The 24,579-nt window shown below is 43.4% G+C and overlaps 2 protein-coding genes across 2 annotated transcripts in view; both read right to left on the bottom strand.

Annotated features, from left to right (window-relative positions):
- The window catches only part of iffo2a (intermediate filament family orphan 2a), a gene marked incomplete at its 3' end in the record, with an annotated part of 34,930 nt that extends 18,791 nt beyond the window's left edge, over nucleotides 1-16,139 (bottom strand). Inside the window, exons 1-3 of the mRNA XM_084333390.1 lie at nucleotides 15,269-16,139; nucleotides 3,454-3,514; nucleotides 461-556 (exon numbers count right to left, since the gene is read on the bottom strand). Coding sequence (XP_084189516.1) covers nucleotides 461-556; nucleotides 3,454-3,514; nucleotides 15,269-15,807 — 696 coding nt within the window. The 5' untranslated portion in view covers nucleotides 15,808-16,139. The remainder of the gene's footprint in view (nucleotides 1-460; nucleotides 557-3,453; nucleotides 3,515-15,268) is intronic.
- A 5,212-nt stretch (nucleotides 16,140-21,351) lies between these two features.
- The window catches only part of ubr4 (ubiquitin protein ligase E3 component n-recognin 4), a gene marked incomplete at its 5' end in the record, with an annotated part of 168,808 nt that continues 165,580 nt past the window's right edge, over nucleotides 21,352-24,579 (bottom strand). Inside the window, 1 exon segment of the mRNA XM_084333706.1 lies at nucleotides 21,352-22,737. Coding sequence (XP_084189832.1) covers nucleotides 22,673-22,737 — 65 coding nt within the window. The 3' untranslated portion in view covers nucleotides 21,352-22,672.

Genomic DNA, 24,579 nt, shown 5'->3' with positions numbered 1-24,579 from the left:
GTGAGCCTGTCTCTCTGACTGTATCTGTCTGTCCTCTCAGCACACTGTGAGTTAGTGAGCCTGTCTCTCACTGTTATCTGTCTGTCCTCTCAGCACACTGTGAGTTAGTGAGCCTGTCTCTCTGACTGTATCTGTCTGTCCTCTCAGCACACTGTGAGTTAGCGAGCCTGTCTCTCACGTTATCTGTCTGTCCCTCCATTAATAAACTAAAACGTGACAACAGCAAAGTCGAGGGAATTTCCAGTAAAACTCCATCCATGAACCAAACTATGCAAAATATTGTGACATTAGACGGTGAAGTGGGAAGAATCACTGAAATGAAGCAGGAGAACGTAGACATTAGAGGCGAGATGGAGATCATTCAACCCTTTTTTTAAACTGGACCTGAATGAAGAGATATCTAATCTTCTTTTGACATATTTTTGTGTGTGTGAGGGGGGGGGTTCCAGTCATTGCTTACGTCTGTCATCAGGCTTTTAAAGATGACCAGTTCAGTCCTCAGCCTCTCCACTCTGTCAGTCAGCTCCTCCTGCACCCCCTCTGACTCTTGGGCACTCTGCTGGGAGAACAGTAGGTGCAGGGTTATATAGGAGGGAGGGAGGGAGGGAGGGAGGGAGGGAGGGAGGGAGGGAGGGAGGGAGGGAGGGTTATATAGACCGAGAGGGAGGGAGGGAGGAGGGTTATATAGACCGAGAGAGAGGGAGGGAGGGAGGGTTATATAGACCGAGAGGGAGGGAGGAAGGGAGGGAGGGTTATATAGACCGAGAGGGAGGGAGGGAGGGAGGGAGGGAGGGAGGGAGGGAGGGAGGGAGGGAGGGAGGGAGGGAGGGAGGGAGGGAGGGAGGGAGGGAGGGTTATATAGACCGAGAGGGAGGGAGGGAGGGAGGGAGGGAGGGAGGGAGGGAGGGAAGGAATGTTATATAGACCGAGAGGGAGGGAGGGAGGGAGGGAGGGAGGGAGGGAGGGAGGGAGGGAGGGAGGGAGGGAGGGAGGGTTATATAGACCGAGAGGGAGGGAGGGAGGGAGGGTTATATAGACCGAGAGTGAGGGAGGGAGGGTTATATAGACCGAGAGGGAGGGAGGGAGGGAGGGAGGGAGGGTTATATAGACCGAGAGGGAGGGAGGGAGGGTTATATAGACCGAGAGGGAGGGAGGGTTATATAGACCGAGGGAGGGAGGGAGGGAGAGAGGGGAGGGAGGGAGGGAGGGAGGGAGGGAGGGAGGAAGGGAGAGAGGGCGGGAGGGAGGGTGGTCGGGTGGGAGAGAGGGAGGTAGGTCGGATGGGAAGGAGGGAGGGAGGGATGGAGGGATGGAGGGAGAGGGTAGTCAGATGGGAGGGAGGGAGGTAGGTCGGGTGGGAGAGAGGGAGGGAAAGAGGGTGGTCGGATGGGTGGGAGGGAGGGAGGGAGGTAGGTCGGGAGGGAGGGATAGAGAGAGAGGGCGGGTGGTACAGAGAGAGGGAGAGTGGGAGGGAGGAAGAGGGATGGAGGGAGAGGGAGGTAAGGTACAATAGGGTTTTGTGAATATTGTTGTATTTGCTTCAACAGCGTGTTCTCCTGTGTGTTAGAGGCATGGCAGTAGCAGTGTCTGTAAAGCTGCAGGGTGAAGAAACTAACACTGTAGACTAGACACATACATGAATAATGCATACAGCCAGAATACACACTCACTCACACACAGTAGATAAGCGCACTGCGTACCAGAGGGATCGGCAGAACCAGAAAAGGCAGAATGTCCCTGAAGGAGAGATATCATTCTACCTCCGCTGGCAGAGAGGGAATGATATCTCCAGCTGGACCATGTCAGCCTTCGGCCATCAGACCAGAGTTGGCCCGTGGAGAATTTAACACAACTTTTAATTTAGCCTTTCTACCTTTTTTTGTTCCCATCCCCCAATTTAGTCATTATGTATGTCGGTCTGGGGAGGGTGTAGACTACCCTACTGTCGGTCTGGGGAGGGTGTAGACTACCCTACTGCCGGTCTGGGGAGGGTGTAGACTACCCTACTGTCGGTCTGGGGAGGGTGCAGACTACCACATGTCTACTCTGTTGGTCTGGGGAGGGTGTAGACTACCACATGCCTTCTCTGTGGGTCTGGGATGGGTGTAGACTACCACATGCCTCCTCTGTCGGTCTGGGGAGGGTGTAGACTACCACATGCCTCCTCTGTCGGTCTGGGATGGGTGTAGACTACCACATGCCTCCTCTGTGGGTCTGGGGAGGCTGTAGACTACCACATGTCTCCTCTGTTGGTCTGGGCAGGGTGTAGACTACCACATGTCTCCTCTGTTGGTCTGGGGAGGGTGTAGACTACCACATGTCTCCTCTGTTGGTCTGGGCAGGGTGTAGACTACCGCATGCCTCCTCCAATACATGTAGTCACCAGCCGCTTCTTTTCACAGCTAGGAGCTTCAATGGGAGAGCATAACGCATGCAGAGGTTCATGCTATCTCCCCCAGATCCCCTCCCAGCTGAACAGGTGCCCTGACCGACCAGTAGGAGTCACTGTTGCAACGACCAGGACTCATACCCCACCGGCTTCGCACCCAGGAACACTTCCTTATTGTGTTTATAGGGAGAAGTGACCAAGCTGGAGGTACCACTGACATTTGAACGTCTGGTCTCTAACTTTAGTATACCTTCTGAATACATAAAAAGTATACTTTCAGAAAAAATTATTTGAGTGGAGACCTCCACCAAGGCCTAACAATCCCCCCACTTTGCTGTTACATTCACATGCAACATTTTACTGGGTAGGTGACAGAAACAAGAGTTGCTGATATTGCCATATGGTGGCGCTAGAGGAAAGGTCATAGGGTCACCAAAATCCCTCTAGGGTTCATGAATATTCACAGCAAATTTTGTGACTGTATGACTAATAGGTCAGAAGATATGCTCATTTGAAAAAGAAAGGTTTGGCAACAGCTTTCTTCCACTTGGAATCATGCATATGCACATCAAATTTCATGGCAATCAGGCCAGTCGAGATATAATAATAGCAAAAAGACTGAACATTTTGGCCTGATGGTGGCGCTAGAGGAATGGTCCTGGGGTCATCAAAATGCAATGGCGTTCTTCTTCTTGGGGTCATGAATATATGTTCTTAACATTTATGGTGAGAACAGATCCTCACACACACACACACACACACACACACACACACACACACACACACACACGGACAGACAGACAGACAGACAGACAGACAGACAGACAGACAGACAGACAGACAGACAGACAGACAGACAGACAGACAGACAGACAGACAGACAGACAGACAGACAGACAGACAGACAGACAGACAGACAGACAGACAGACAGACACACACACAGACAGGCAGACAGACAGACACACAGACAGACACACACACACACACACACAGAGTGATGGTCATCAATATGGTTTCTATTTGAGAGTAGTTGGTAGGTCAGGATGTGGTGAGGAGACGTCACCTCCTGAAGGGTCTCCACAAGGGCCTCCATCTGCTGGGTCTTTGACAGCTCCTCCTCCCATCTGGAACACACACACACAGAGTAATTTAGACTAGAGCACTCAATAGGCATATTACACACAGACATTTAGAGCAGGGGTTCCCAATTTTTTTTTTTTTATGCAGTCAGGCCACTGAACATAGAAGCAGGCCAGGCCAGTGTTTCTAGTTGCAGCAGCGCAATAGTTAGATAACCTAGGTGGGGAACAACCAGGAGATCACTGCAACTCACACAAGTTGGAGAACTATCTCTCTCTCTCTCTTGCTCTCACACACACACACAAAGGGAGCCGCATGCGATTGGTGGAGGCGGGACCCTTACAAAAAACTGTTGTTGTTAATCATTGACACATGCTAGCCTGTAATAATCCCCCCCAGAAAAATCTACTTTGCATTTGATATATTGCAAATATATGCCATCACACACACTGGCATTTAAAGGGTTAGAATTATAAAATGAATATGTGGTGTTATGATCAGGGCTGAAGTTGAATAAAAGATTGTATTTTTTTCAATCTGACATTACAAAAAAACTGAAAATCCATCAAAATAAGTGTTGTTGCTAATCATACATATGCTAGCCTGTTTTTTAACAATAATTTGTGACACACAGATACACACACAGATATTTAGAGCTCTCAGTAGCCATGTTACATACAGACATTTAGAGCTCTAAGTAGTCATATTACACAGCTATTTAGAGCTCTCAGTAGCCGTATTACACACAGGTATTTAGAACTCTCAGGTAGAATCTGTAATGCTGTTAAACAGCAACATCTAGGCAAAAGATCCCTGCTTAGTATTTAACATTGTTTACATTTTGTTGTTTTGGTCTGATGTGTGGGTTGGAGTTGAGTAATTGATTATAGTGTGAATTTCTCCAGACCTCTCTTGTCAGAGCCTGAGGTGTGGCCAGCAGTAGCAACCCCCTTCCTTGTCCCCACTCAATTCTAAAACACATTGTAATTGGTACAATTCTAACACATCAGACCAAAACAAAAAATGGAAACAAAAGGCAATACCAAGCGGGGCTCTTTTGCCTAGAGGTTGCTGTTTGACGGCTTTACAGATTAGGTTCTTGATACCAACAGGACATTGTAACATCCAAAAGGGTTTCACTCTCGTGTTTTTCTTTTTCTGAGGAATTGGCACAGCACCATAAGTCCAACGCCCCATTTTTCAGACAGTTCAATAGGCCGAAACATTTACCATTGGACTGAAAGCCCATTGGTCCGACAGTCTGTTCTCCTGAAAACAAAACCCATTGTTCTGAAGTGTCGCTGCCTCAATTAGTTGAAAAGGAAGCTCATTAGTCCGATGGTCTGTTATCCAGAAAATACACAAACTCTCTATTGAGTTTTTTTGTCCTCAATAATGTATGTTGACGTGAAAACCATGTGTTGTTTCAGCAAAAGCCAGGGAATGATACAATTAAAATAAAGCCACAAATCTCTCTCTCTTAACACCACAATACAAATCATCTACGTCTCTCTCTTAACACCACAATACAAATAATCTACGTCTCTCTCTTAACACCACAATACAAATCATCTACGTCTCTCTCTTAACACCACAATACAAATAATCTACAGTACGTCTCTCTCTCTCTTAACACGACAATATAAATCATCTACGTCTCTCTCTTAACCTATTAATCTATTTGGTATGTAGGTCAAAACAATTAGATTCAACTTTCCATTCATTTTTATTGTCAGGTCTTTTGGTTGTGTCCTAACTGTCCACTTACTGGAGTTCAATATTTAAAACACTGTCAGAGGTCTTGGAAATACTATTTCAGCCAGATCCTATGATAGCTATGTATGTTTGGCATAAGAGGAGAAAATAATGAGAATCTCTCTGGAACTAAACACCAAATAACAAAATGTGTTACTACTGCTAGCATGAAGACTGATCCCTCTCGGACCTGGGTACCAGTACCGGTGGTCTCTGACCTGGGTACCAGTAACAGTGGTCTCGGACCTGGGTACCAGTATGTGCTGTGGTGTGAAGATGGCTCTTAGAGGATACTGTACATCATGTGTAGTAAGTAACTGTGTGCTTGTTTAGGGGCTACACTGCTGTCTATACCAATATATTGAAAACTAGGCACAGTAGGCAGTACATCTCTAATTCAACCAACAGAGACTTTACAAATCAAAGTGAAGAGATTATGGTTTTATATGAAATGATGGTAGCATGGATAGCAGAATGAATAGAAATAGAAATGTTTGTGGATGTGTTACCCACACTTTTAGCAGTGGGAGGAATTCCCTGCAGCGGAGCGTCTTAGCTGCTGGATGAATGTCAGGGACTAAATTGATTTGGTGTGTGTGTGTGTAAATGGCTGCTTTTTTATATAGCACTTTTATCCAAAGCGCTTAACAATTTGTTACCTTTTTTTTTTTTTTTAACTATATTTTTTAGCGTTCATCGCTTTTCTGGTCAAGCATGACCGACAGATACAGGGTGAAACGGGATATAGATCAGGGGACGACATTCTGGCAAATGACGGCGGGTCCGGGAATCGAACTCGGAGTCCACCAGATCCGTGACGCAGCACGGTTTTCCCCGACGCAGAAATAGCGCCGAGATATGCGGTGAGCTACTGGAGCTCCCACCAATTTGTTACTTTTTACCCATTCACTCACACATTCACACACTGACGGCAGAGGCAACCATGCAAGGTGCCAACCTGCTCATCGGGAGCAATTAGGGGTTAAGTGTCTTGCTCAAGGACACATCGACACGCTGTCCGGGAGGAGCGGGAATCGAACCGGGAACCTCCAGATTGCCAGACGACTGCTCTACCTCCCAAGCCACTGTCGCCCCCATGTGTGTGTGTATAGTGCTAAGACATGCTAAGATTGTGAGGCAGGCAGAGACAGTGGTTATCGATCGTACTGGAATTACCAAGATTGAGCAGAGAGTTTCTGTCAACAGCCCTTTACCTTATATTATGAGAGGCATTCTTAAACAAATACATGAAAGAGGAAAATCTAGAGTAGTACTGTTACTTATGATTATGGCATATTCTATTCCTTGCAAATACTGCTTTCTTTTCTTCTCTCAGCTTTAAAAAAAAAAAAAAAAAAAAAAGTATCATTTACTATGCTGTAGATAGAGAGCAAGAATCTGTAAATTGTGTGATGTAAGGAAGGGGCAGGACTAGATAAGCACTGCTTCTTTCTGCCCCTTCTCAAACCAAATTCTATGTTTTGGTTTATTTTTATATGTATGTGTGAGTGTGTTTGTGTTTATACGTATATATGTTTATTTGTATGTATGTAGATATATGTATGTGTATGTATGTATATTGTTTTTGCTTTTATCGTTTTGTTGTGATTTGTTATGTGTGTTGGTTCGAGATGAATAGAAAATCAATCAATAAATCAAAGGTGGAGTGAACATCAGAGAGTGGTGTTGTCTCTCAAGGCTAATCACACCCCTTCGGATGTGCCATGATCTGAACGTGGCGACTATAATTTAAATGTATTTAATCCATACAAGCATTAATTTATAAGATACATTTATTGATCATATGTATAGCTTTAATTTATATCCTTTAATAACCACACCTACTAGAATCACTACAAACTCAAATTGGTAACATAATTAAATGAATTTGGAAATAACATAGAGGGGAGTATTAGTGACAGATATTGCAGATCATCTGCCAATATTTGCGATATATAAGTGTGAATATGAGCATAAAAAGATAGCAGCTATACCTAGATACAAATGACTAATAATGTTGGCTCAAAACTGGAACAATATATACAATGAAGAGGATACTAATATAGCATATACTATATTTATTAGTGTATATAGTCAACTATGACAAAAACTGCCCTATTCAGAGATGTAAAGAAAGAAAACTGAGACAAAGAAACCGTGGATTACACATGAATAAAAAAAATGCCTGTTACAAAAAGAACACACTATACAAGGAATACCTAAGACAGAACTATAGATACTGAAAGTAAATATAAAAGATATAAAAACAAATGACTAAAAAAGATTATTATAATAACTTATTAGAAAACCATAAAAATAATATAAAGGGATTATGGAGCATTTTGAACAGAATTGTAAAAAAAATTATCATTGTCCACAGATTACCCGCAATGCTTAATTGACAATGGCAAAACAATAACCAATCTAAATGAAATAGCTATAATGGTTTCAATGACTTCGTTGTTAATATAGGACCCACACTTGCAAATTAAATTATAACAGCAGAGACGGAGGAAAATGTGCCAGCCGATGAGTGGGGTTTCTGTAACCCAGACACATGCACTTGGAAGTATAGGCCTGGCCTCCTCTACTTGGTATGTATACACTTGGAAGTATAGGCCTACATAAAACGAGCGTTCCCTGACAACTACTGTATGTAATGTCTGCATATTGCCGTTTCCTTAGCTACCTGAGAAGCTGCATAAAGCAAACATCCCAGTTCCCTGAAAACGCCGGGTCTAGTTTCTCCCTGTGAACATTTTTACACAGGCATGCACACACACACACAAACACAGGGGACTGTATGTCAGCAAGCGATGACCAAAGACACAACAAAAGGTTTCTACAGCATTGTTATGTCAATAGATTGAGTGGAGATGTACTGTAGCGATGGACAGTAGAATGTTGTGCCCTATAGCCAAAGCTATACAGTACAGAGACAGAAAGAGAATGAAAGTGATTGAAAGAGAGATGAACAATAAAAGTAGGAGGGTCTCTTTTTCTTACACAGTACTGTATATTTGTATGTCTTGTATGTCGGAAATGTCTTGATGAATTGAAAATGCAGGACCCTGGTGTAAACAAGACGAAAGTCTTTGTCTGGTCTGCATCCTCTTAGCAGTTGTTTGTATTGAGCCGTACTGTATTGTACCCATTCTGCAATCTGTTAATAAAGTTTTCAATCAATTCAATCAATCAGGGGAGGATGACGCATGTCTGCTGGCATCCTGCCAACCACTGGTGTCAAAACCGAACAGCTTTGGGGAGTTCCTTGAGGGCGGAGGGCCTCATTTTAAAATCTGAACAGAGGCCTGAAGCTGCTTGTCCATAGACATGACTCAGCCTTGGTCATAAAGCTTCCTCAGACTACAATACATGACTCGTTCCCTGTCGTTCCCGTACACAGATGAAGAAGACGTCTTTATTTTGACTCCCACATGCGATGGCGACCCACAGGAACACACACACATGCACTGAGTCGCTGAATGAAATGTTCTCTGCACCTCCCATCCCGTCGTCCTTCCCCCCAAGGGCAGCCGGGAGCAGACAAGGGCTGCAGCGTGTGCCGCGCCCGGGGACCAATCCAAGTGCTCCTGTCCGTTTACTGCCCTCCGCCCTCAAGGAACTCCCCAAAGCCAGCAGACATGCGTCATCCTCCCCTCCTACTTTTATTGTCCATCTCTCTTTCAAAGTATTTTGGTGAACCAGGATGGCTCTGGTATTAGGGTCCATGTAGCACAACATCTAGTCACAGCTTGAGTGTGTCAGTACGTATCAATAGTTTATGAATGTTACATGTAGGCAACATGTTGTTGATATCATTTGGAAACGTACAAACACGAACCATTGTTTTTATGTTATATGACGCTAAGGTAGCTGTATTCCAACGCAACCCACGTACACACACACACATTTCCCAAAACGAGCTGCATTGCAAGGTAAACAAACACGCTTCAGGGGATTTCAGAACAAGACTTACTTTTTTTTTTATTATTTTGGCCGAAGCATGTTGGACTTCATTGTCTTATTTCAGTGTGAGTGTTAGTAGGCCCATCAGAGACCCAGATGTACTGTATGTACACAAGCACTGAAAAAACTAGTTGTTCATACTGTAATATAGGACCTTAATGAAAATTATTGAGGTGAAATGTGAGTTTCCAAGACGTTTGAAATTAATAATGATCTCTGCCAAAAGGCTAGGAATTGCGCAGATAGTGGTTGCCATGGTAAAAAGATTTATATCACAAAATTGTCCTTTTTGAGCAACTTAACCATTCTGTATTGCAAGTAATTTATCAGTGACTTAAAATATGAAAGAAAAACAATGATATGTCAGACATATTCTCAGATATGGATGAATCTCTATTCAAAGAGATAGAGGTCAGGTCTTGTTAGTCCCTGTTATCAAGATGGAGGCAGACTGAACAGACTTGGCAGCATCACATTTAATGGAGATTCAGTAGAATTACAACCCTGCATTCTGCCATCACATGTGTAGAGCACTTTTTATTTGCAATTATATCTGCTTATGGTCTGGTAAAAGGTTCATCTTTCTATCTGCATATGATATGGTCAAATACAGCCTGTGCAAATAACTCCTATATTTCCATTTTATTCTCATTATATACTCAAAGATAGAGAGAAAGCTGTTGCAGAGCAGACAAGGTGGAGGTAATGTAACGTTAATTATTACCATTTGATACGGATGGACACGCTGAAAGTGTGACTAACTAAACTGATCTGTGCTAACATAGACAGAAACAGTGCAGACTGAGTGGACAGGGTTAATTATTACAAATGGTAACTGACTTTTTTTTATTGACAATAGGTATTAAGGATTGGGTATAACAAATTGCAATAAGATCAGTAAACACAGATATTAGACAGGAAGTTATTATTGCATCGGGAACGAAAGCTCCCGCATCACACACACTGCCCTCCATTTCAGAAAACATGCGTTTGTTTAAGTTTGTTTTTCTAGGTTGTGCATGAATACAGGTAACTTCTATGATCTAAAGGGTGTGCAGTATGTGGGTTATTAGCATGTAGTATGTTTCTTAATATTGTAGACAATAAGGATGTGAATGAATGAAAACTTGATTTAACATATTGCAGAATGGGTACAATACAGTACGGCTCAATACACACAATTGTTAAGGGGATGCAGACCTGAGAAAGACGTTTGTCTTGTTTACATCAGGGTCTTCAAACATCAGGGTCTTCAAACTAAGTCCATGTCAAGAAAGCAGGCTGTGGAGAAGAGGCTGTCAGGTGCATGACTGACAGATACAGATGAATAAATAGTCTCCAGCCGCTTTTCACCTGACCTGACAGTGAGGAGTTTCACTGGGAGAACATAATGGACCTGGGAGGTTCACGCTATCTCCCCCAGAACCCCTCCCGGCGCCCTGGCCGAACAGTAGGAGTCGCTGATGCAAAGACCAGGACTCATACCGCACCAGCTTCCCACTCCCAATTGTGTTCGTAGAGACGACTGACCAAGCTGGAGGTAGTAGGTACCCCTGCTGGGAATTGAACCCGGGTCTCTGCGGTGGTAGGCAAGTGCTTAGACCTCTACACTAACCAGATAATAATAATAATAATAATAATAATAATAATAATAATAATAATAATAATAATAATAATAATAATAATAATAATAATAATGAATTTTATTTATATAGCGCTTCTCAATGACCCGAAGTCGCTGACAGTAGTTATAGTAAAAACAAAGAAACAAAAAAGGAACATGAGACCATGGGGGAAACGGGGGAAAACAGCTTGAGATAACACAAAAAGACAGAGTGACAGGAACAGACATCAATCAGGTTGGAGGGGGGGGGGTTATGGGTGGGGGGGGGTTGATGAAGGCAACGGGGGGTTTTGAGGCGAGCTTTGAAGGTGGAGAGTGTAGGGGAGTCTCTGATGGACTGAGGGAGGGAGTTCCAGAGTCAGGGTGCAGTGCGAGAGAAGGCCTGATCACCAACGTTTTTGAGTTTGAATGTCGGGACAGTGAGGGAGGCAGTGGAGGGGGACCGGAGGGAATGGGTGGGGTGGTAGGGAAGAAGGAGATCAGTCAAGTAGGGGGGGGGGCTTAGTCCTCTACACTACCCAGACGCTCCAGTGCTTAGACCTCTACACTACCCAGATGCTCCAGTGCTTAGTCCTCTAGTCTACCCAGACGCTCCAGTGCTTAGACCTCTACACTACCCAGATGCTCCAGTGCTTAGTCCTCTAGTCTACACTACCCAGATGCTCCAGTGCTTAGACCTCTACACTACCCAGATGCTCCAGTGCTTAGACCTCTACACTGCCCAGATGCTCCAGTGCTTAGACATTCTTACAGAACAGATCAGGCGTGCACTAGAGGTCTGCATCCCTGCCCGAGCCTGACCCGACCAAACGGGTTCGGGCCTGGTAGGGCTTTGTTTTTAAATCAATAATTTGGGCTTGGCCGGGCCGGGCTGCTCCCTGCTCTCGACCTAGTCCTACAGTCTATGCTCCCTGCTGAAGCATCTGTGTGACTGCACATAAAATTAGGGCTGAGCCCAAACATTTGTTCGTTACGTTGGCATTCAAATTCTAAATCAACATTCAAATAAAAGAAATAAAAAAATAATATATTTTTTATTTTTATGTGTCTATTCATTCTGTTTAAACCAATGGGGTTTTTCTTCACAGTTGCAGATAAATATTAGGCTACACTAATATTATAGTATTAAAACTGATGAGTTATATTCATTAAAGAGATTTAATAAAATAAAATAAATACTCATTTAATCAGATGAATGACTATTCAAATTGAGGATTTAGTTTGAGGATATTTACACACAAAAAAAATAAGTTAAAAAAACTGTAAAAAAATATATATTTGAATTTCTTTTTTAAATTATTATTAAAAACGAAGGTTCGAATGTCCATTCAAAAAACCCTGACGAAGTTCAAATCCCAAAAACAGGCTTCGGTGACAGCCCACAAACTGACACAGAGAGAGGCCTACAGAGAGAGCAATGCACACACTCGTTCCACCGTCGAGCGCAGCATCGGACTGATGGTTGCGTTTGGAAGCAGCAGCTAGCACATCGGCGACTGCTGTGGTGCCCATGATGGCCTCGATGTGCTGGTCCGCGTGTATACTTTCCGTAGCCGCATTTCTGGCAAGACGCTCTCTGATTGGCCCGACGCCTGTTTCTACACTGGTTAAGCTTAGGCACTCTTTCGAAGTTGGTTAAGGTTAGAGTTTGTCTTAGAGCGTGACGGCAAGTTCTTTCGATGGTTAAGCTTAGGCACTCTTTCGAAGTTGGTTAAGGTTAGAGTTTGTCTTAGAGCGTGACGGCAAGTTCTTTCGACGGTTAAGCTTAGGCACTCTTTCGAAGTTGGTTAAGGTTAGAGTTTGTCTTAGAGCGTGACGGCAAGTTCTTTCGACGGTTAAGCTTAGGCACTCTTTCGAAGTTGGTTAAGGTTAGAGTTTGTCTTAGAGCAGGGCGATAGAACGCCAGGTAGTTTGCAGGCTGTTTGACGTGGAAATGGGCAAAGACACAGCTCGTCACGCGATTGCGCAACAGTGGCCAATCAGAGAGCGTCTGCCAGAAATGCGGCTACGGAAAGTATAGACGCTGCTGGTCCACCTCAGACAACCTGAGCCCGCTGTTTCAGTGGCTCCTCCTATGTTTTGCGATAATTTTTTTGGCCTCATCACCAGCCCATTTATTTTTCACTTCAGCTGTGCGCCCCTCTTCTGTCACCATGTTAACCTCACATGTTATCTCGTCCCATGCCTCTTTTTTGGGTGGCCTTAAGTTGTACCCATATTGACAGTACTAAATAAGATGTCACGCTTATGTTCTACTCCTTGCAACAGTATTCTACACCGGTGAAGTTTGCGTTTACTGGCCGGCGTTTCCTTTTTTTACATATCTGCAGATAATATACTATATCTATATCTGTACATATCCCTTACTAGTTACGCTGCTGGTCAGTATGACTTACTACCATAGAGTCTTTATACCTGTATCACTGTACATAATAATACTACAACTCTGTACATACATCTGATTAGCACTATTACTCAGTACTAATCTATATATTTTATACCCAGTTTAATCACCTGTACATTTTATATTACTATTGCACTTTACTGTTACATATGCACTCTAGTTGGATGTCAAACTTATTTTCGTTGTACTGTACTTGTGCTGTATAATGACATTAAATTGGAATCTAATCTAAATTTGATCAGTCACAAATTGCTTTTGCGTTGCCTGTGGATTCTGTGTGCACATGGTACTGTGGTTTCATGCTTTTGAGAATGAGGTCCAATGTCTTTAACTTTCCAAGAACTGTCCCTTTGGTGGATTACTTCCCCCATGTTTTAGCTAAATAGAACATCCACTGCATGATTAGCATCAGATGAACTTGAACTTCCCACAGTAATTGACAGGAGATGTAGGCCTACATTAATGTTATCTTTATGTTTGGCTGCCTGCTCAGGGCATGCTGTCAATGTATGCGTGCCAACTAAACTTGTAGGTCTGCATTGAATGTGCAATTGAAAGTCAGTGCACTCTCAATTTAGCTGGACACGTTCACTTAAATTGGAACTGAACTGAAAATGTTTGTGTTAAAAATACAGTAAGGTCTTTATACCTACATTGACATTACATTTTGTAGCACCTCCACCCCCACCCTGTCGCCATAGCGAAGCTTCAAATATCATTGAATAATTGGTTCAGAAGCGGCTAGGTGGTGCAGTGGGCAAGGCACTCACCACTAATGCTGGAGACGCTGGGTTCGAGCCCAGCTCTCCACATTGTTTTCAGTTTGGCTGGTCGTCCGTACTAATACAATTGGCAGTATTAGGGGGTGGGAAAACTGATGGGTGGGGATCGGACGTTGTGGACAGCGACTCCTACAGGTCGGTTGGCGCGCCTGCGCAGTAGAATCAGGAAGCGATGGGGGCGGCATCCCTCCAAAGCGCAGACCCCTGACGCTGAAAGATCGCGCTGAGCAGGTGAAAAGATACGACGGCTGCTACCTCGAGTACCGGAGGGGACTCTTGCAATGTATGGCTTCGTCCACATTACAGCCGGCTTGTGGGAGGCATGAAACAGCGTTCGAGATAGGGGATGGGAATTGGGATGGGAGAAAAAAATATAGAAAATGGGAGAAAAAGTGGATCCAAAAAATAAATAAAATTGGTTCAGAAGCTTAAAAAAAAAAAAAAAATATTCAGGGCAGCCCTGATGCAAGCAGTCAGCAGGCAGATCTGTGAACTTCTGTTGTATTGCCCTCAAGCATGTAGGTTAATCCTCAATATTTATTTCAATGGTGGAAATCCATTCTAATAAAATACTTGTCATTGACCGATTTGAAAAATATTTAAAAAAAAAAATTCAGGTCATTGGACGACCGTCAACCTACGCGCAAAATGTTATCCAAATCGAATCAGAAATGTAGAGTTATGACTGAGGCGAATACACATTACACAAATTACAAAAAACATCCTTGCACTGTAATCATAAATACCTACCGCATCCTAGTCTACCCTTATATCAGTTTACTTACCTGTATGATAGTCATGTATAATAATACTATGCTACTGTATATATATCTACAACTCTTGGATATACCTATTATATATCTGACTATCTGTATTTATCCCATACTTACTACCATAGTATAATGTACAGTATACCTGGCTTAGGCTTTATCACAGTACAAAAACATACTGTACACCATTTTAGCATATATTACTCAGTAGCTTGTTATATATCACATGTATTCACTTGTACATTGTTAATGCGATTTACCGTTACATTTGCACTATGGTTAGATGCCAATTCATTGTCATTGTACTGAACAATGACATTGAATCGAATCGAATCAAATACACACATACGTAAACATGCGCGTTCATATTTGTGAGTATGAACATCTTTCACGTAGCCATGAATTGGAAAGGAACTGCTATAATAAACGGTGTTTTAGGCATCGGGATGATACAGGCCTACAAACAACACATGCAAACATTATAATTCGCTTACTTGTGTCTGTATTCGTCTCTATCACGCTTGACTTTGGCCAAAACATTGTACAAGGCTCGGAGTTCAGGGGTGATCGTGTCTATTTGAACCCCGACACAGACCCCACCAGGGCGGTTCCATGAACCCCCGGCGGGGCTGAATCGATCTCCATGCCTCTGCCTGCTGCGGGTGAGGCTCCACGGTGCACCGGGGCTCGGCGGCTGCTCCTGCGGGGCTCCGGCGCCCAGGTCCCGGGAGTAGTCGGTCTGGGTCGCCTGTTCGCGCAGCAAGAAGGTTCTGAACAGACGCTGCTCTGTCGCCTGTTGTAGTTGCGCCTCCAGCAGTTTGTTCCTGCGCTCCAGGTCGTGAACTTTGTTAAGAAAACAGCGAAATCGTAAATTGAGTGTTTTCAGGACGTGGATGTTGGAGCCCAGATCGTTACGGAGACCGTGGTGAGTCGCAGCAGCAGGACCGACGCCGGTGGCCTCCGGGGTGCCGCCTTGTCGTCCCGGTGCGACACCGGAGGACGACGAGGTCTCTGCGGCGTGGAGGGGATTCATACTGCTTCCATATGAATACAACAATAATAAAAATAATAATACTACAGAAGATAAATCATCGACCTGCTCGGCTTTTCAAGTCAGACGCCCACGGTGTCCGTGTGTCCTCCACCACCCCTTCAGCTGCCAGGAGGCTGTTACTGCAGGATATGATGAATGAGTCGATTCTGGGGCGACCGTTGCATAATTATGTTGTTGCTTGCTGACGAAAAATTACGAAGAACCATTATGTCACCTTGATAATGATCTTATTGAAGCCCTCGGATGGTCCAGCCTAATTAAACATATACGCGACTATATCCATTTATTCTGCAACCGTTCGTTTGTTTCCCGTTACAATATCATCCAGCTAGTCGATGATGGTCGCTTGATATCATCACCCTTTTTACACGCACTGCCCATCCTCCTCTTCGTCAGCACTTCTTTGTGATAGCCACGCCTCTTTTTGAAAAAAAAAAACCAACGCCTGTTTATTTTTGGGAAAACAACGTGGGAAGTAAACTAGATACAAAATAATACAAGCACTCTGGGTCATATGTTACTCTATCAATAATAATAACACTGACAGGTGAGACATATGCTACTCTATAAATAATAACACTGACGGTGGGGTGATACATGTTACTCTATCAATAATAACACAATAACAGGTGAGACATGTTACTCTATCAATAATAACATAACATGACACGTGAGACATATGCTACTCTATAAATAATAATAACTGACGGGTGATACATGTTACTCTATCAAATAATAACACAATAACACGTGAGACATGTTACTCTATCAATAATAACATGACACGTGAGACATGTTACTCTATCAATAATAACATGACAAGTGAGACATGTTATTCTATCAATAATAATAACAATGTGCCAGAGTCCGTGCAGGAGTCAGTTCTCCAGCAGAGGTGGTTTGTGGTGCTGCATATTAACTCTCATATTAAATATGTTTATAATAATAATAATAATAATAATAATAATAATAATAATAATAGATTTTATTTGTAATGCGCTTTACAATTGCGGGGCAAATCTCAAAGCGTTACAGTTCAAAGAACATAAGAACTAGCAAGAATAAAAGAAGGAATAAAAAATAGGCAAAACTAAACATAGAATAACATAGAATAAATAAAACTGATAAAAGATATTGGTAAAAGAACATAACATACATATGTGGAGCTAAAAATATGATAAAAAGTCAACAGAAAGCTCTACTAAAAAGGGGAGTTTTGAGGCCTTTCTTGAAAGCATCCACAGTCTGTGGTGCTCTCAGGTAGTCAGGGAGAGCATTCCACAGACTGGGAGCAGAAGAGCAAAAAGCCCGATCTCCCATAGTGCAGAGATTGGTCCTTGGGCGCTGGAGGTGGTTTGCCAGAGCGGAGATGTCAAGAGGAGGAGTGAGGGGTGATGAGTTCTTTGAGGTATAGGGGGGCGTTTCCATAGAGGCATTGGTGGGTGAGCAGGGAGACGTTGAACTCAATCCTGAGTGAGACAGGGAGCCAGTGAAGGGACTTGAGGATGGGAGTGATGTGGTGGTATTTCCGCACTCTCATCAGGATCCTAGCAGCGCTGTTTTGGATACATTGTAGCCTTGCTAGGGATCCCGATGAGGAGTGCGTTGCCGTAATCCAGCCTGGAGGAGACAAAGGCGTGGATGAGCTTTTCGGCATCTGACAGAGTGAGTGAGGGGCGAAGTTTGGCGATGTTACTAAGGTGGTAGACAGTTTTTGTATAATTGATTTATGTGCGCCTCAAAGGTCAGGTGAGGGTCCATTTTTACCCCTAGGTTGGTGATTGTTGGTGACAGGGTGATGTTTTGGCCGGAAAAAGTGATGGTGGTGATGGTGGATGAGCGAACCTGCTGTGGGGTGCCAATAATAATGGCTTCAGTTTTAGAACTGTTTAACTGTAAGAAGTTGTGCTTCATCCTCAAGGAAGGTGGTCAGAGTGGAAGATGGCAGAACTGTGGATGGGTAGGATTTATTTTTAGGTAGAGTTGGGTGTCATCAGCGTAGCAGTGGAATGATATTCCATGCCGGCTGATGACAGAGCCAAGAGGGAGCATGTAGAGGGTGAATAGGGTGGGGCCGAGGACTGATCCTTGTGGGACACCACAGGTGACATGATGGGTGTCAGACCTTGCCTCTCCCAAGGAGACATACTCCGTTCTCCCGGTGAGGTAAGATCTGAACCAATCAAGGACAGAGTCTGAAAGTCTGATGGTGGATTGAAGCCGGTGGAGGAGGATGTCATGATCGACGGTGTCGAAAGCTGCTGTGAGGTCAAGGAGGATGAGGAGGGAAGGAGAGCCAGCATCAGCAGTCATCAGTAGGTCGTTGGTGACCCTGACCAGGGCCGTTTCTGTGCTGTGGCCAGAACGGAAACCTGACTGGAACTTCTCGAGAAGTTTGTTCGAGTTTAGGTGGTCCTGAAGCTGAGCGGCAACTACCTTCTCCAGCACCTTGGGCAGGAATGGGAGGTTGGATATGGGTCTGTAGTTGGCCAAGATTTCCGGGTCTAGGGAGGGTTTTTTAATTAGTGGTTTTATGACTGCAGTTTTTTTTTTAACTTTATTTTTTAGCGTTTATCGCTTTTTCTGGTCAAGCATGACCGACAGAAACAGGTTGAATGGGATGTAGAGTAGGGGAAGACACTGAGAAAATACGGCGGGTCAGGGAATCGAACTCGTGTACCCCAAATCCGTGACGAGCACGGTTGTCCCCGACGCAGAAATAGCGCCGAGGTACGCGGTGAGCTACGGGAGCTCGCCTATGACTGCAGTTTTAAGGGCAGAGGGGACATGGCCAGCCTGGAGAGAGAGGTTTATGACCTTGGTGATGAGAGGGCTCATAGCGACAATATTGTATTTCACCAGGGCTGAGGGAAAGGGGTCCAGGATACAAGTGGAAGGCTTCATTTTCCGACGATTTCCTCAACCTCTCGCTGCGTGATTGAAAAGCAGCAGAGAGGTTGAGTAGTCGCCAGCTGTGGGTCAACTGTTTGGACTGGAGGGGCAGAGGGGCTAGAGAGGGAGCGGATGGTGTCAACTTTGGTCCTGAAGGTGGCAAAGTTGCTACACTGTTCCTCAGAGGAGTCGGAGTGAAGTGATATTTGGGGTTTGAGGAGGTGGTTGATGGTGGAGAATAGTTTCTTATTAGTTGGTTATTGCTGGCCTCCACCCCCAAATGCACTCCTGCATTAAAATAGTCTATCCATTGCCTGTGCAATAAGCAATGGCAGCCACATGCCTGTTGGACTAACCCATTTAAGATACTGTATGCGTGTGTCAGCTACCTTGAAGGTGTAGATACGATTAAATACCATTGTAGGTGTAGATAAGTACATTTAAAATAAACAAGAGAATAGTGTTTGAATATAATAGTAAGCCCAGAAACTTCAGGGAGGTCTGTTTCTTCAGTTCTCTTTACCCAATAATTGTATAACCAACCTTCTAAAATCACTGCAGGCATCATCTACAGCAGGGGTCTCAAACTCAATTTACCTGGGTGAGGCTGGGCCGCATCAAATATTCCACAAAAAAAGGGGTTCAAGTATTCAAAAAAAAAAGTACAACTGATCCAATCTTATCAATCTTTAGCAATAACATTTCAGAACATGAACAGTTCTTCAGAACATAGGCTTCTCAGTGGTGTCAGTGGACTCATCCACAGCTATGGAAATGCACTGTGCATTTTTTTTTATTCTATCACAAAGCTGTTTAATCAAATCACCAGCCAGTATTTCAGTTATTCTGGTTGCTGTGCGATCTGAGGGGGATTTGCTTTTGTTTGCCTTCAAACATGGTCTCCATTACTCAGTCATACATTATTTTCAAATAGCTACCGTTTCTTGGCATAGTCACATAATTGGTTTGGTGCTGGGACCAGGGGAGTAGCAGGGGGGGGGGGGGGGGAGGTTAGGATGATTCCAAGGGCCCAGCACTGGGGGGGGGGGGCCCAGAGAACACTATTATTATCTTTTTATTAATATGGTTTTATTATTATGATCCTAAAGTAAGTTAATGTAGATGACTCAAAAGTATAATTGCCTGTATTATAAAAAAAATAGGTAAAAACCATATTATGCGTTTTCATCAATAAATAAATGCCCCAATTTTTTTTATAGATTGGGGGCCCCACATTTTTTAATAGATTGGGGGCCCACAAATTGATTCTTTCATGGGGCCCAGAATCTCCAGCTACGCCCCTGGCTGGGACTCAGGATGCGTGTTGCTTTTTAACAGCGGAGGAGTGCAAGAATGTGACAATGTGACCATGTGACCGCGGGGCGTGTCGCAGCCAATCAGGGAAAACGCGGAAGCATTCGGCGCACTCCTTCGCTGTTAATAAGCAATAGGCACTCAGCGTGAACGCATATTTTTCCGTCCATTCACCTTTGAATTGCAGTCGACTTTTCTTTTACTGACCATCTTTGAAAATGCCATATTTTTCTGCTGGCTGCCTGCTGGCGAAAATAGGCTAATAGCTACATTTATCTCTCAGAGATAAAACTGGGAGCGAGTTTACTGTAGATGCGCTGTAAACTCTGCTCCGACTTGAACTGAAAGAGAGACACGACATGCAGTCCGTGAAGACCCGCCCTACTTCCCTACTCTGCCTCTGATTCGCAGACTGTGGGTGAGGGGGAAAAACGCTGACGGGACGCGTATGTGATTGGACCAGACCCGTACACAGACACAGGCAGTGGCAGTGCAGCCGGACATGCAGAGCACTGCTCGCAGAGGAGAGAGATAGCGAGGATGCATTTGCTTCCACTTTACTTGATATCACTCCGGAATCACGTTTCAACCAAGTCACTAACATAACGTTGCTGTCATGAGCCTGCGCTATGGTAGCCTACAAGTGATAAAATAAATAAAACTTCCAACTCTCGCGCAACGACTCTGCAAACAGTTGCGCACGGGCCGCATTAACACTACACTTTGATGTCCAGTAGGGGGCCGCAAAATATCATCCTGCGGGCCGCAATTGGCCCGCGAGTTTGAGACCCCTGATCAACAGGCTGTTAACCAACCTTGTGCACATGATTTCCCATGTAAGTGAATGAAAAGTGTGATCATGTAAACTGACTCATCCCTAAAAACATCAACTTCCAAACAGATGAAACAGAACAAGAGATCACCTGGCTTCAGATTTGGAATTATTACGGCTTTATTAATCGTATGGGTGAATCCAAAAAGCAGACATCCAGCAACAGTTTGAACATTGTAGCAGCAGGAAAGAGGAGAATGAACAAGAACTGAGGATCAAACTGCACACCATGCATTCAGCTCCGAGTTACAAGAAGACTGTTCTAACTGCCGTCTAAATGTCAGAAGAGCTGATTCTCAGGTGAAAACATAGCGGCACCTTGACTTCTTACCAGAAAGCTATTCAGGGGGGCTGATGACAGCGGGGGGGGTGACCAAACAGCCAAAGAACAAGGAGAAACCCAAGAGAAACAGAGTGTTGATGATGTGTTGTTGGGTGAGAATAAGTTAAAACATTAGTTGAAGAAAAGAAAAGTTGTAAAAAGGTGTAACGCAGGTCCGTTTATTGTCAATGGAGACAGATCCGAGGTTTCATCACAACAGATGGAATCGATCACAAGTCTGAATATTACTTTGTCACCAAGGGATGTCTTGGTAAAAAAAACTTCTGTTGGCCATTGAAGAACTACTAAAAGTACACAGGCAATAAATCAAAACTTATTATTTTCCTGCCCGTCACTCAAACATTCCAGTTTAAACCTACATGAAGACCAAACAGTGAAAAACACCAGGGGCATTTTTTTATAAAAGCTTAGCTCACAGCCCTGGAAAGAAACAAAACAAAAAAAAAACTTCAACCAACAAAAAAAGTATAACAAGATAACATAAAAGTCACTCTTAATAGGTAGTGGGTCAAAGCCCAAAACGTTTTTTTACTTCTTTTTTTTTTGAGTTACTTTAAGATTACACCCCAAACATTAGGGGATTTAAAGTGAAAACCCACTCTAAATATACAGTTATATATATTATTCCTGATCTAAACCAGCTCAATCAACATTTGTGAACATGAATAATTCTCCGCCAAAGCTCTAATCTGTGACATCATAAAGACAAAACCTAGAGCTGCTTCATCACATTTTTTTGTGTGTGCAAATGACCCATTGAGTGGACGTAAATCTGTGATTTGAGAAGAAAACGATTTCCGATAAATAGAATGTGTCTTGCTCACTAACAAGACCCGAATTGATCAAGTTCAAGCAATTACATTGTATGATAGAAAAAGGTCTAATGAATGACTTTGCAGATGAGTTGTATTTCATTGTAATGCTAGTGAAGATCAAATTGCCCCAGGTGCTGCCGGTGTCTCCCGTTACCGGTTACCCAGGTGCTGTTACCCGTTACCGGTTACCCAGGTGCTGCCGGTGTCTCCCGTTACCGGTTAGTCGACCAGCTCGAGAAATGTGTCTCTCGATTACATCATCAGGAGAAGGTTGGCCATGTTGTTTACAGCCGTAGGAGAAGGTTTTGGCCACGTTCCAACATGAAATGAACCGGCTATGTTTGTTGGAATAAGAAGTGAATTGTGTTTAGTTTTTTGGGGGCCTTTCCTCTTTAATAACACTGTTTGTGTTAAATGTTACAGAAACCAAGTCAGAAATGGACGAATTTCCCAAAATTACACATATAATCTCTGCTTTAAATTAATTTGAGGATGCCATATAGGAGGGGGGGCAAAGTGAGTAGGACATGTGTTGTGTACTTTGTGTGTTTGTGTATGTGTGTAGAGAAAAATATGGTATTTGCAGGTTTGGGTGGGGGGGGGGGGTCTGGTTAGGTGGGTGGGTGTGGGTGAGATGAGGTTTTGCCATCAGGGCATAGAGTTCAATAAATCCTGCAGGAACAGATCCGGGTCCGGAATATCAGATAGAAGACCTGTGAAAGGGAACACAGCGTTAAACTCTAGAATAAGGCTGAGAGTTAAGCTCTATTATAGAATAAGCATGAGAGTTAAAACATTCCTGGCCAACCACGTGTATATATGTGTTTCGGAGCAGACCGTTGAAGGCCAACCACGTATATATATGTGTTAAGCTTGTTTTTGTTTTTATTCCATTCTAATATCCCGGATGTTGTCACGGAGCTGTATGTTGGCTGGAAAATGCCTTTGGGATTCGGAAAAGTGCCGTACCGACCAGATCCTGGTAGTGGCACTGTCTCGAGAATGGAGTACTCCTTGTTGCAGACGGTGTGTAACTTTTTTTTCAATCCGCGTACATTTTTCTGTTAGCCTGAAGCTATGGCTTCAACCGATCGCCTGGAATACTTATTGCGACGCCGAATTCAGTATGCAGTAAAGAAATATAGCATCAACCAATGGACATATTGATCTACCAGATGGCGATCAATAACTGGGAAATTCTTTTTGGAATCCAACCGGCCACAGGTAAGAGCGATTTAACGTAAATTTCAGCCTGATCGGGCCTTGTTCTTATAGCCAACCCTCTGATCAGCGTATGTTGTTGTAATAACGAATGCCGTTATTGGTAATCAATAATCAGAAACGACTTCCCCCGCCCCCCCTTTTCATGCATTCATGGTGGACCATGATACCGATCATATGAATTTTTTTCAGTTTTCACTGTGCGTGAAGTTGTTTGTAGAGCTAAATCTATATTTTATATTATTGCTATGTGTCCATTGTCATTGTCAGTGTCAATTGACAGTATAAACCGTCCCTTCAATATGCCATAAAGAAATAATTTTTCTCATCAATACGTTCCCATTTTATAGCGTCATGAATATGAACTACCGTAATTCCTCTAATAGTAACCCCGGCTTGTATTTGTTTCAACTGTAGCGGATACCAGGCTTGTATTAGGAGGAGGCATGTATAAGAGAGAGGCCTATATTTCTAATTTTCAAACGGATCATAATGAATAAATCAACATTTTGTGTCAGTTTGAACCCAGTAAAATGTACTGGGTTCATTTATTGAAACCAAGCAAGTACTGTATGAAATACGGTAGTAAACGGTGCAATTACAGGTGGTCAAAAAAAGGTTAAAAAAAGGAAAATAGTGCAATCACAATAATAACAACTTCGTTTTATACAATTCTGAGGTAGGCTTACTCTCTTGGTAAACATTAACACCATACCATTATATGGTATTTACTGCACAGCCAGGCCAGCATATAACAACAATAACTAAATATATTGCCTATGGTAAATACCATAAAAACATCAACACAGTGTCAATTTAACTTTAACTTCAACTGAGGTAGACTACCACAATACTGTGGTCCATCCTATTTATTGCCCATTCAAATACCTGTATATAGACCTATATACAGTTAGGCTAATAACAGTCAAGTTCAGCTGCAAATAATAAAAATTAAAAAAAATTATACATTAAACCCGGCTTGTATTAGGAGGCCGGCTTATAATTGCTTAGCTCAACAGCGCACCCGGTCATTAATAGAGACCCGGTTTTTAATTGAATACCGGTTACTATTAGAGGAATTACGGTATATACCGAAATGTTCTGGGGTAATTCCTGCAAAGCTAGTTATAGGGCGCTAAACTAATAACGTTAAATCGATGGCGTTTCAGCCCTACACAAGCTAGAGTTAAAAATCAAAATGCATATGATCGGTATCATGGTCCACCATGAATGCATGAAGGGGGGGGGGCGGGGGAAGTCGTTTCTTTATTGATTACCAATAACGGCATTCGTTATTACAACTAGGGCTGGGCGATATGACGATATTATATAAA

The sequence above is a fragment of the Notolepis coatsorum genome, assembly GCF_963971535.1.
Source record: "Notolepis coatsorum genome assembly, chromosome: 17".
Classification (NCBI taxonomy): domain Eukaryota; kingdom Metazoa; phylum Chordata; class Actinopteri; order Aulopiformes; family Paralepididae; genus Notolepis; species Notolepis coatsorum.
Note: the sequence above shows the minus strand (reverse complement) of the source record. Positions and strands in the feature narration are given on the sequence as shown.